At 55.9% G+C, this 12,906-nt stretch overlaps 2 protein-coding genes across 2 annotated transcripts; both read left to right on the top strand.

Moving 5' to 3' along the window:
• Window positions 1-5,015: 5,015 nt before the first annotated feature.
• PHACADRAFT_157397 (glycoside hydrolase family 18 protein) lies at window positions 5,016-6,587 on the top strand (the record flags this gene model as incomplete). Its single annotated transcript, XM_007391639.1, has 2 exons — window positions 5,016-5,577; window positions 5,635-6,587. The coding sequence occupies 2 exons, from the start codon at window positions 5,016-5,018 to the stop codon at window positions 6,585-6,587; spliced, it is 1,515 nt and encodes a 504-aa protein (XP_007391701.1).
• Window positions 6,588-7,391: 804 nt separating this feature from the next.
• PHACADRAFT_63712 (uncharacterized protein) lies at window positions 7,392-7,895 on the top strand (the record flags this gene model as incomplete). The annotated part of the gene is made up of 2 exons (XM_007391638.1): window positions 7,392-7,546; window positions 7,598-7,895. Coding segments are annotated over 2 exons (453 nt in total), but the record flags the coding sequence as incomplete, so codon positions are not given.
• Between the last annotated feature and the right edge of the window lie 5,011 nt (window positions 7,896-12,906).

Below are 12,906 nucleotides of genomic sequence, written 5' to 3'. Positions count from 1 at the left end.
CTCCCCAAGCCACCAGTTCCCCACCGTCCAGCTGTCCACAGCCTGTTCTCACCCCTGGGGTGCAAACTTACTCGACTCTCGGAGCGCATCGGGTTCGAGCCTCCCACGGCGCGTGCGCACGCCGTCCGAGAAGCCAAAGTGCTAATTACCCCGGCAGCCGCGCGCCCCTGCGTCCGATCGCCCGCTGCTATCCGCCCAGGACCGTCTCATCGGCCTGCTGCGCCTTTCGGTGTTATGAAGCCGCCAGCGGCGCCAGCAGTAGTGCCCTCTGCGTCTGCCAGCACTTGCATCCCGCCGTGCCGAGACCGTCTCGGACGTCGAATTCGGAATTTTAGCAGTCTTACCATGCGCGACCTGGTCAAGGTATTCGGATTGCTCGCGGCGAACATCGTCCTTGCCTTGCCGTGCTCGCCCGCACCGTTGTGGCGTCCCGTGCCGCCGAGTCCGTAACGTACGAGGTGCTTACACGGTCGTCTCTGCTCCCGCACGTGGGCCGAGCACAATGGTTTCACCCTAGCCTCCGGCCCAGACGGAATATCGCCCCATTATCTGCACATTTTGGTTAGGTCCCGACGTTTCAGCTTCCACTCCCCCAGTTCCAGGCTGGGCAGACGCGGTCGCCCCCCGTCGCGCGCCGCATTCAGGTGAGACGGTGACCGTCTGATCGCTATACACTCCGGCCTGGTGCGCTTCCTCTCAGTGTTCCCGTCCCCCAGCTGACGTTACGGACGTCCGTCTGTACGATGCAGGCCCGGGCGGGGAGACGCGACTGGTTCCTGGCACGCTCCTGCCCATCATGCCCTCGCGCACAGCGACGCTCGGGGTTGCCAGGTGCGGAAGGGCACAGGAGATGTGTTCGCGTCGCGACGAGGGGCCTGTCTAGTATTGATGGCATTGATGGCATTGATAGAGCATCATGCATCTCGTTCAACAAGAGACGGGCTGTCTCAGATGTCGCTAGCACCAACCAAGCCTCGACTCGGCGAAACAGACACTGTCCCCTCCGAAGCGCAACAGCGCACAGACGCGTCCCCTTTGACTCAGACGGCCGTCGGTGCGTGAGCTTACTGTTGTGCGTGTCGCTGACCGAACTCACTGTTTTGCGAAGCAGGTCTGGTGAGACCGGGGACTGGTCATGCGACCGGTTTGTAAGAAGCCCGGCGCGATAGAACCTGCCCTCGGTGTTTCTGGTGCGCATACAGTCGGCAGGCTATAGCGGCATTTCATCTCATCCCTATTCGTGCAACAGCGCGTTCGGCGTGCAGTGGACTCGGGTGACGATGGCTTCGTCAGACATTAGCCTCCTGACTTTGGCCCTTCAAGAGAACAAGAAAAGGCCGATACACGTTGTGGACGCCACGAAAAACGTCTCTTTGGATGCCTTACACGGCACGTTCCCGAGTGAACATCAAGTTTACGGCGTGGCCTGATATCTGATCCATCTCTGGCGCTACGGCCGCGTATTCAGCTACGGACTTTACTCTCGCCCCCGACGTACTCCAATGCCCTCCGCGCAGAGGAACCATCAGCACCCTGCTCAAATTGCGACTGCAAATCAAACGCGAAGCTGTGCACTTTCCCGCGTCTCTCTATACAATATCTAATCTCATCCACATCACTCGTCTGTTACTGGCCAGAAGCGCATCACCCCCCAGCTATCGGTTCACATTTCCTCGTTGCATTGACAAATTCCTTGCACGACGGAAGGTTAGGCGTCACATGCGCTCGTCAAAAGTCCGGTTTCACATCCGAGGGTTCCTCACACTTGACGACCAGGGTCGACTTTGCCACCAGCGTCCAAAAAAGCGGTGAGCACAACCTTAAGCAATCAATTCTCCCGCTGTAACCTCTAATGGTGCCTCGATGTCCGCTTTTCAATAGGTGCAAATACGCCTCAGCGAATTGCGCTTCGCATCTATTCGCTCTGGGCACGGTCTCCCCACCCGTTCCCAGCTTCCCGCACACCCTCGCAGATAGTGCTTCAAATCTTGCACAGCGCGGACGCTTTCTTCCCGTCCCGAAATACCACTATCGCAGGCACGCCATGGCCACACCGTCAATCCGCGCTGCACCGCACGATTCACTTTGCCTGCGGAAAGGTCGAGACCGCGGCATCGCCACGGGAGCCGTGCGGCCAGCCTCGAGAAGGGCCACCCCTTTTCTGCAGCAGTCCCAGCTCTGTGCGCGCACCGCAATCATCGCCGTCCACGCGGCGCCACGCCCATCCCAAGGTGTCTGTCGCCGCCCTCGGTATCGCCGCTCCCCGGGGGGCCTAGACCGCCGTCTGAGACTCTATGCCCTGTCGCACCGCGCACGCACGCGCCTCTTCTTCCAGCCCAGCTCAGAAGAACGTTCGTCTTCCTGCAGGTCGTCCCCCCCGGTAACGCCGCCGCTGTTGGCGGGGCCCAGACCCTCCAAGACCCTCGCGCTACTGCAAAAGCCATGCCTCGCAGCACCCACGCGTGCGCGCCACAGACAGCCACAAAGCCCCCGCGACCGCCGCCACACGCCCACCCGAGCGGCCTTTCTGCACCAGCGCAAGGTGCGCGCTGGCCCCGCCGCGGTCCCGCGCGGCGAAACCTGGAGGAAGGGGAGGAGGAGGAGGAGGGGACGTCTGGGCCCCCAGGAGAGCTCGAGAGAGGCCTGACTCGGATGCTGTACGTGTGCCCCCGCACAATGCCCGTTTGCGTCCTGCGCCGGCGACGCGGGCGTGCTCGCACGATCGTGTGCAGGGGCGCGATCGTGCACTGCCCCCGAGAGCGCGCCCGATCCCCGCGTCTGATTGTCCCCCTGCCGCGAGCGGGATAGATAGTCGGGTTTTCCTGAACTTTGATCGTGCTTTCGGGACTGTGTTCCATCGGATTTGCAAAGACGACGGCTGCGGCTCGCTGCGCATGTGAGTTCTGTCCTTTCGACTACAGGCTGCTCCTAGGACTGACTGACATGCATGTCCTGTAGTTGGTTTGCTTCACAGCCTCCCAGGACGGCAAGCAGCGGGCCCGCAGCTCGATCGGACGTCCTAGGCCAAACCTTATAGACGAGATTTCCAACCGTGGTAGCGCATTTCGCAGCCGCAGCACGCTTCTTTACCTCTTTCGCGTCCCGACGGTCGAGACTCGAGGGCGTCTCTCCGCGCAAACGCGAAGGTTCACGTTGGCATTTGATTCGCCACTCCTAGCTGGCATGGCTGCAGTTCACTGGCAGCTATCGCAGCTGCAGGCTGCTGAGCGCTGAGCCCTGCCATTATCGCTGCGCGATCGTTCCTCCTGAACCTTTAAGCGAGGCCCGACTTCGCGCCTTCTGCCGTGCCTCCTCCTGAGACGAAGCCGCGCGCCACCGATCGCGCCGCTTGCGCATGTGCCCCCGCTTTGCGCCGTCTGTGCCAGGAATGGGCAAGCTCGCTCGGTTCCTGATCGTCAGCCACGCTTCCGCAGACGGGCGGGGATGTGATCTGGAGGTGGAGCGGATGACCTTGTGGTACGCTGGGGCTCGGTTGGCCCTAGGGAAATGAATGGAGAGGCATGGGCGCGGGACGCGGTCGCGTGTGCGCTCGGACGGAGGTTTCGCGTTCGTGTTCCCGGACCTTGATGAGCAGGTGCGCACGCTGGGGGTTACGTCGGGTCGGAGAGGCTGCTTTCGGGCTGCTGCAGGCCCCGGTCCAGTTTGCAATGCCGAACGCACGTCGGTGTTTTCTTTTTGTCCTGCGTTTCTGATACTCACGCTACTCGCCTGATCCGTCCAGGATGCCCTGTTGTGTCGAACATGCGAGGTACCCGACAGTCGTTGTTGTCTTGCTACGCGTCGGGTCCGACCATCAGCGGAGGATGTCCTCAGCTAGTGTTCCGCGGACCCCCGCAGCCCTCGACAACTTCGAGATCACGCCGGCCACATGCTTATCCAGTTGGACAGTGCAATTGTGATGCGTCGCGGTCAGCCTCTCGAAATATGAGCCCCCTATGTCCGCCGTATCCAATGGCAACATCGCGACCTGACCCTGGCAGCCGCGCTTCTGTCAGCCCCGACTGTAATGACGCCCGACAGCCCTCCATCTGATCTCCCCTTCGTCACTTCCGTCATTGACCAACTGACCCTGGTGGTCCTCCGAAGTCGGTCTGCGAGCTGTCGCGTCGGTCGTTACTCCTGTCCCAGGCGCGTCGCGTTTTCAGATCCACGTCCTGGACGACGGCTTTCCCCACACACAACTCTGACGTCAGATCGCAAAGTCTGATATGCATACGCGCTTTGGACACTGGACGCGGACCTGGGGTAGATCACTCGTCCCGGTGCTGCTCCTCGCGTGCGTGCAGTGTGCACCCCCGCCCGCCCCCGCGCCCGACCGGTTCGGAGTGCAGTATTGGTCTGGACATGACGACGGTGGCGAAGAAGCCCTGTGGCACGTCGGGGGTCATGTGCTCGACCGCAGGCAGGAACAAGAGCAGGCCGTCGTGACACAGACGGTCTTCTCGACCCTGGTGCAGACGGAGATCGCGACGACGTACACGACTGTCACTCCTTCAGGTTCAGATACGCCACTTCCTGTTGCAAGTACCGCTGCTTCGCCGTCGTCGGATGCAGCCACGCCGGCCGCGAGTACTGGGTCTTCTGTTTCACCCTCATTTTCGACGAGCAGTGGTCCCATGGCTAGTTCCACCAACATTGCTGTTCCTTCTATACCTGTGGCGCCGACAGACCCTAACACCTCCTCAGGAAGCACCGGTACTGCTGCTGTGCAGCCTTCCCCCACTGGTGCTCAACCTGTACTGTTCATGCCCCCAACTCAACCCCAACCTACAGATCTGCCAACCTCTCTCGTGCTTCCTTCTCAACCTCAGCCCACCAATCCAGCTTCTGCCTTGGTTCCATCCGTTCAGCCCCAACCTAGCGATATCACCTCGTCCCTTCTTCCTCCTTCTGATGCTGAGGGCTCTCACTCTTCTTCGCCTCCAGCACCAGCACCAGCCCGCCCGACGTCCCAACCCGCGCAGCAACAACCTATGCAAAGCAAGCCGCTCGTCATGGCCTACTACCCCTCGTACACGTCTTCTGTCTTTCCTCCCGAGAAGATGGACTTCGATCGGTACGACTGGGTAGACTTCGCGTTCGCCGTTCCCCAGGAGGACTTCAGCCTGGGCTGGGACGGCTCAGACGACGCGTCAGACCTGCTCAAGCGCCTCGTGGCGAACGCGCACGCGAAGGGGAAGAAGGTCAAGGTCAGCATCGGAGGCTGGACCGGCAGCAAGTACTTCTCGAATGCGGTGTCGACTCCGCAGAACAGGCAGACGTTTGTGGGCAACATCTTGCAGTTGTACAGTCAGTACGGTATCGACGGCATCGACATCGACTGGGAGTATCCTGGCCAGCCCGGAAACGACGGAAATATCTACATGTCTCAGGACCCGGCAAACTATCTCAGCTTTCTGCAGCTCTTGAGGGAAACGCTGCCGCCCCAGGCAAAAATCAGCGCGGCGACCATGACTGTGCCATGGACGGATGCAAATGGTGAAACCATGAAAGACGTGTCTGCCTTTGCTCAGGTCCTCGACTGGATCTTGATCATGAACTACGATACCTGGGGATGTACGTCGGGCCCTTTTCACAAATATCATTCAAAAAACACGTACTCACCCTTTTCAGCGTCGAGCAACCCAGGACCGAACGCTCCGCTGAGTAATGCGTGCCACAACTCGACGCAGAGCTCGTCGAGCGCCGTCGCAGGCGTCGCGACGTGGACGGCCGCCGGCTTCCCCGCTAACAAGATTGTCCTCGGCGTCCCGTCGTACGGGTATATCTCCAGCTCCTCCGCGAACTACCTCCAGACCCGTGCTGTTCCGCTCGGGCACTCGCACGCCCGACGGTCGTCTCTGGCGAACAAGAGACACGTCCCGATGCACCTCGACGGAACCGCCGGCAGCGCGCTCGGCGAGATGGGAATACCGGACACGCTCCTGCATTCAAGCGGCGGCAACGCGGCGAAGGCTGGCGCTCCGATGGTTCTGAACGAGGACGGCAACGCTGCGGACGGAGAGGTACAGTTCCGCGATCTGGTCCAGCAAGGCGTCCTGCAGTACATCTCGGCATGGAGCGACACATCTGCGAGCGCAAAGACAGACGCTGCTGAATACGACCGTGCAACCGGCGACGACTCGGGCGACGACACTGGGAGCTCTGATACCGACGATGACTCTGACGGCTCCGACAGCTCTGACACCGGTCCTGATGACGGCTCCTCCGACAGCTCTGGCGACACCGGCGACCAAGGAGTCCTACCTGCAGGCTTGGCTCTTCCCGGACTGACGGACATCGATTCCACGACGCTGAACGCTCTGTCTTTCGCCGGACACCAGATCGTCAACGTCTTCAACGGGCTGAAAGGCTTTGTGCGGCTCTGGGACGCGTGTTCAAGCACGCCCTACCTACGTTCGACGGCCGCCGGGCAGGTCGTGTCGTACGATGACCCGCAAAGCCTCGAGATGAAGGCGGTGTTCGCGCGGTATGCTGGCTTGCTCGGGGTGAACATGTTCGACGCGCATGGTGATACCGATGCTGGCGACTTGGTGGACGCCGTAAGGCGGGGGCTGGGCTTGTAATTTCTGTACCGCGCTGGCCGAATATAAGTGATTGGTAGATGCTATTTTCTCCTCTAACGCGACCATATTAACCATATCAGGATTGGACGAGCAAGTTCGATAGAGCGTGGCAACCTCAGAATGTTTTGACTCAATAGCAGCTCGAGAGAGCGTACCAGGAACATCGCGGCTGTGACAAGTCGGATACTGTTGGTGTTGGATCGCACCATAAATGTTTACTCGGCGTTGCCAGTAGAACAAGCAGCTTATTGACTTCCATATCCTGAAACAGAAGGTAAGTCATTGCCTAACGCTCCGAGCACGTATATTGATTATGGGCAAGTCACAGTCTCGTGCCATGTATTAGGTTCAGAATCCTGAGATTCTCTCGCCTCGTGCCTTGCCATTTCGGATATATGTCTAAGCGGCACGATGCATGCTAACTTTTCTCTCTACTCCCCGGTGGTACCAGAGGTTGCTCAGGGCGGCAACGGTCGTGTGTTCTTTGAGTTGATTACAGGCACCTCAGACGCCGTTCTATGTCATCTGAAAGTCCATCCGAAATTTCTGAACTATCTATCAGCGATACCGAGTCTTTTACGAGCATACACAAGATGGCATCCCCCACATCGTCCACACCGGAAAGCCTGGGTGTGGCACCTCCTCTGACTACAGCGACAGATACTAGCTCTGCGTCTTCCAGCGAACAGTATCCTTCCAGTGAATGCACGCATCCCAAATACTATTTTGACGACGGTTCAACCGTGTTTCTGGTGCGCGATATCTGTACCCTCGCGCGATTGCCGTCTGACCTATACCTAGGTCGAAGGGATTAGCTTTCGCCTTCATCGGTATCTTTTTTCCAGAGACTCATCCTACTTCGCGAATATTTTCACGCATCACTCGTCGCCTGAATCTCTCAACCTGGTTGACAAGAAATCCTCCGACTTTGACGCTTTCCTGTCCGTACTGTACTCGACGTATGTATCACATCTGGTCTTACCACTATTGCCACCTCATGGATCGCTTAGGTGCTATCGTTCGCCTGATATTACCTCTGTGGATGAGTGGTCGGCTGTTCTTCGCCTTGCCACCGAATGGTCCTTCGACAGTATTCGAAACCTCGCGATGGAACGCTTAGAGCCGCTCGCCAGCCCCATAGAGAAGATTGTTCTGAGCCATACACACTCGATTCCCAACTGGCTCCCAGCAGCATATGTTTCGCTGTGTCAGCGTTCCCACCCACTTACGGCTGCGGAGATCAGAGCAATCCAGGCCGAGGATATCGAACTGATCATGTCAGTCCGAGAGACCATGCTCCGCGCAGGGCTACCGCTAGAGGCGAACGAGATTTCTGCCCGCGTCGCCGATGCCATGAAATATACCCCAGAGATGGTGGCTTCCACAACTCCGGACCCTATCCCAGAGGTCATGAATGCGGTGGATCCAGCGTTATCCGAGCCTGCCATTGAGGTTGCGAAGATGCAGGAGCCGTCTTCCGACACCAGTCTTCGCCTCGATACTACCACTTTTCTTTCTCTTGTCTCTGCCGACAACGTCCAAGACGTCGCCAGCAATATATCGGCACAAATCCCACGCTCGATAGTTCGCACAAAAGTTACAGCCCTTCTCGACGAGCTAACGTTAGCCGACATCGGCTACATCGCACATAGAATATCTCAGTGGGCCAACCTTGCCAAGGGCGAGAGCGACTGTGCCACCCTTGTGCAGGTCCTTGACCTAGTATACGATAAGGCAATAAGCGACTCGTTGTTCGCTCGAGCGTGCGCTCTGTTGTACCAACAGCTTATGCACAATGTCTCGGCCAAGATTCAGCTCAGGGACCGTAACGGGTTCGCCCTCGAAGGAGGGCTACTCTTCCACAAATGTCTTCTCGACAAATGCCGAGCGGAAATCGAGAATATTCGCTTGAAGACGACTTTGGTGGTCCCCGGCTCAGGTTTAGAGACACCGAGAGGTACGTGACTGGCTAGTCCCCGATACATATGGATCGGCCGCTGAACTTAGGTATAACAGAGGTACCCGGGGAAGATGGAAAAGACTTATTCACTGCTACATATGAACATGAATGCGCCCTAGTCCACTTTATCGGCGAGCTCGCGGTGGCACACGTGCTGAGCATGCCCATTGCCCTTGACTATTTCAGCAGATTGGTTCCTGACAACAAAGACGCAGCTCTCCCTGAGCAGCAGATTCGACTTCTCTGCGTATTCTTGTCAACGGCTGGGCAGGCTCTTCGCCAAGGCAGTGTGAAGATGCGAACGCGCTTGAGTCGGTACACTTCGCTCATTGAGGGTGTCGACATTTCAAAAGTTGGCACGCGGACGGCTACAATGATACAGGTGTGTTGCTTTCGTTCGTGTTGAGCACATCGTATGGCTTACCACTTTCCTATCAGGAGCTCATGCAGCGCGAAGGCAAGTCTGCGAGGGCTTGAGTCCGATATGGTGTAAAGTGTGCCCACATAAGTACCACTGTATTACTGAGCTCTGAGTTGAGGCAATGGATTGAAGGCAGCGTTCATCTCGGCTAGAGAGCATGCCGCTAGTCGTCTTGCTCATTAAGTTTGGCATCGCTGGGGACGGCACAAAAGAGGTAAATAATATCCCAGGAGAGGCAAGGACGAGCCTCCAACTGCACTTCACGTATGAACACTCGGCCGCATGAGTCTAGCTCATATTCACCACGAGATGCAGACTCGGAGACTGCCAAACTGGAGTCGAATAGGGGCTAAGGCTCCAACCGTTTTGTTTGTTTACTGTGTATAAACATTTATTACTGTTTACTGTTTCTGTGTGTGTAAATGAAGTCATGTAAACTTGGTGTAAATGTTTATACACAGTAAACATACAGTTTCCTCTTGTTGTTTGTAAAAGGTCTTAGTGTTGTACATTCATAGTCTTGCTAACAGACTTGACCTTTATTGGGCTGAAGAGTGCATCGCACCGCCTGTGCATCGTCCTCGGGCGGCCTCTTTGAACCCCCAAGCCCGGCGCACTGTATCAAGCACCTATGCCCTGAGACTTACTGGGAGTAATGGTAGTCATGATCCTAACTTGTATTGAGCACAGTCTGAAGGTGAGCATTATAAATATAATATAATGTGTATTTATTGACTGCTCCTCTACATATAGTCTACTGTGGGCACTGGCAGCCTGCCTGCGAGAGTGTGGTATGCAGGAATGTCGTGAGCCCATACTTCATTCAAGAGGAACAATATTAATATTAGTTCAACCTCATTGAGTGATGACAGTACCACATGCGATACTAAGGCAGATTGACTCTAAAAAAGGGCTATCAGAGGTCCGCACCCATGCGGCAGTCTTCTCTAGGCCAGCTCTCGAAGTCCTAGCGTGAGAGTATGTCGTTATTGTCGTGATACGACGACTGGGCTGTGCGAGCGTGAACTGGCGAGTGGCACGCGGGCACGATCTAATACACACGGGGGGATTAGTCTGAGTGCGAAGGGAAAGAGCACACTGTATAGATCTAACCTAATACACACGGGGGGATTAGCTATACAGGGCGTAAGCATAAGTGCATACTGCGCAAGAGTGACTAAGGGACTTACTCTGAGTGCAAAGGGAAAGAGCACGCAGAGTGGGGATGCGAGGAGAGTCCTTATATACCAAAAGGAAACCAAATTGAAAGTCCGCTAGAATGGGGAAGCCTGCCATAAAGAGGTCCGTGCGTGGGAGCACTACATATGATTGTCCAATCACTATCTACGTATTAGTAGCGCCTAATCTAAGATGTCCACCTTAAGTCCGTGCCGGGCGGAACACCGAGCCAGAGCCACTAGGCACTTCAACAGTCGTGTCACCTCCGAAGTGCCAGGCTAACACTCGCATAGGTTATCGGCCCACTTCTCAACAACGAGGTCAATGATAGGACATGCCAACCTTCTAAAGGCAGAACCACAAGCTTTCTACAAGCCCCACGGATACCTTCGTAGGTCTTACCCTTGCAGTACAGTGCTGCCTGGCAATACCACTCTCGCAGCTTGTGATTGCCAGTGTTTGTCCTCCCGCAACCTCCACTGGCCAATCGAGACTATTCGTGTGTCTGCAATCTGCGTACTATGCGTAGGGGACACTAGTGGGCCATAGGGATGACCATAGCATGATGCTTGAGGTATGGAGTGTTCAGATGCTGCCTGATGGTCGGTCCGTGCTCGGGATGTGATGCACGCATTGCTCCTTCCCTGTACGCATGAGTAGGTGCACTATCTATACACGTCCAAGTTGGGCCTAGTGTTTGGGACATCAATATTGTAAGTAGGAAGCTGCAGCTGTCAGAACTGGGCGATTACGTCATTGCCCTGTACAGACTAATGGGGATATCATCACATGATCCCTCTATTATCTTGTAGTAATATGACACCTGATTACTCATGCTTAGTATACATGCTTACGCTCACAGTACCATAGGTCTTATAGCAGTATCAGAGGTCCCGACTCACATGTATATATACTGGCCCTGTAGCACAGAATAAAGCAAGAGTTCGGTCACACTTTCACAGGTTATGAGCCCTGGCCTCATGGCCACTCTACCCCCACTCAACTAGCCTCATTGCTGAAGAAGACCCCTCGGGAAACCTCGGTCCCCTTCACCCAGTTTTAAACAAGTTTATCCACGCAGTTTACGAGTAAGTCTCGTTGCGTGCTAGTGGCAGACGGAGCGCTCACGCGTTCATTCCTGCGTAATTTCTAGTGCCAAAGGATTTGCCCGCTCATTCCCCTCACACCATTTTCCAGCAGTACAAGCACTCCACCGGCTACGTGCCTGCCTCTGGCAACGCCAACGACTCCGTCGAGACTGTCCCGTATGGTAAACACCGCGGCAAAGAACTAAGCCTGCCGACTCCAGCGCTCACTCTCCCGTTCCCTCTGAACTCACATGAAGGCAGGCGCTTACGTTGCGAACAGTTCCACGAGTGCTACGCAACCGACAAGGCCAACTTCGAGCAGCGTCTAGCTGCACGAGAAATCCAACTGGCACGCAAACGGATTCTCACCGGACCGTCTAAGCCGACACTTGAGCAGCGTCTCGCTGCCATTCCACCGGTGACACATACGCCAATCATCCCGAAGCCGATACTCATCGACTTCGACAAACACACTCTTGCCGACCTCGTCCGCATCTTCACTCCGAAGTTCGACGGCATGCTCAAACGCCTCGACGTCTTCGAGACACTCGAGCTCAACAACCTCAACTCCGACCGAGTCCGCAATCTCTGCCGACTCATCGAACAGCTCACGCGCATCAAGCGCTGCCTAGCGGACGTCTGCAACATTGTCAAATACGAGGAGTGGCGCAAGTGGAAATTAGGGTGCAGAGAAATAGGGGATATCTTGTTCAAAGGGCTACGCAAGAACAAAGCCCAGATTGTACAAGCACTTAGCGCAGTTTACATGAACAGATATTTTGATGCGGTCAGGTTTTACAAGAACAAGTAGATACTTTGTATACAATGCTATTGTAACAATCAGAGAAAAGTTCTACTCAGAAACCTGACTACTGTGTGTTTATACCTAAACGACAACAAGAGTCATGGTTTAACTGGTTCCTTCATCCAATCCCAACTCTATCCACCTCTCAGCTAAATTGGCTTAGCTGGGATAAGTGGTTCGCTCAACAGCATTCACAACAGTTACCTCTCAGGAGACAAATACGGTACCTAAAACCGTAGAGACAAAACAGGAAACCGTCGCGGAATTCAGACAGCAACTGAATATTGTCGTGGGCGTAGCCCCAGCCTCCTATTTTATTCCCATTTTCTCCGATTTATTTCACGTTTATATGACCCTCCAAACGTCGTCGGCGCATAGGCGCCAGTTTACAAGTCCTAGCCGAGCGCTAACACCTTGAGAACGCATCACCGACGGGCACGCATCAGCGCATCAGACGCGCCTGCATCGCCGCCGCCTCGTCACCGCATCACGCTTCCTCGGAAACAGCCGCACTCCGATCAGCAACAGACATCCGATCTCTGTCGGCCCGGCAACGTCATACAACATGACACACCGGCCCCCGGCTACCTCCGAGTCCGATCGGCAACGGACTTCTTATCTCCATCGGCCCGACAACGTCATATGGTATGACACACCGGCCCTCGTTTCCCCGCCTAAGTCCCCTAGACACTAGCAGTCGCCGTAGCACCAGTCGCTTATGTAAAGCCTGGTCCGTGCGCAGCCTGACTAGTATATAAGGCTACCCTTTGTCGCTACCTAGCCCCATCTCAACCTCTGGTTAATTGGGCTAGTAAGCCTTTACTTGTATCGTAGTACAAATTGCTAATACACTTGGTTAATTGGGC

This window comes from Phanerochaete carnosa, assembly GCF_000300595.1.
Source record: "Phanerochaete carnosa HHB-10118-sp unplaced genomic scaffold PHACAscaffold_2, whole genome shotgun sequence".
NCBI lineage: Eukaryota > Fungi > Basidiomycota > Agaricomycetes > Polyporales > Phanerochaetaceae > Phanerochaete > Phanerochaete carnosa.
The sequence above is the reverse complement of the archived record's forward strand: the minus strand, read 5'-3'. Positions and strand labels throughout refer to the sequence as shown.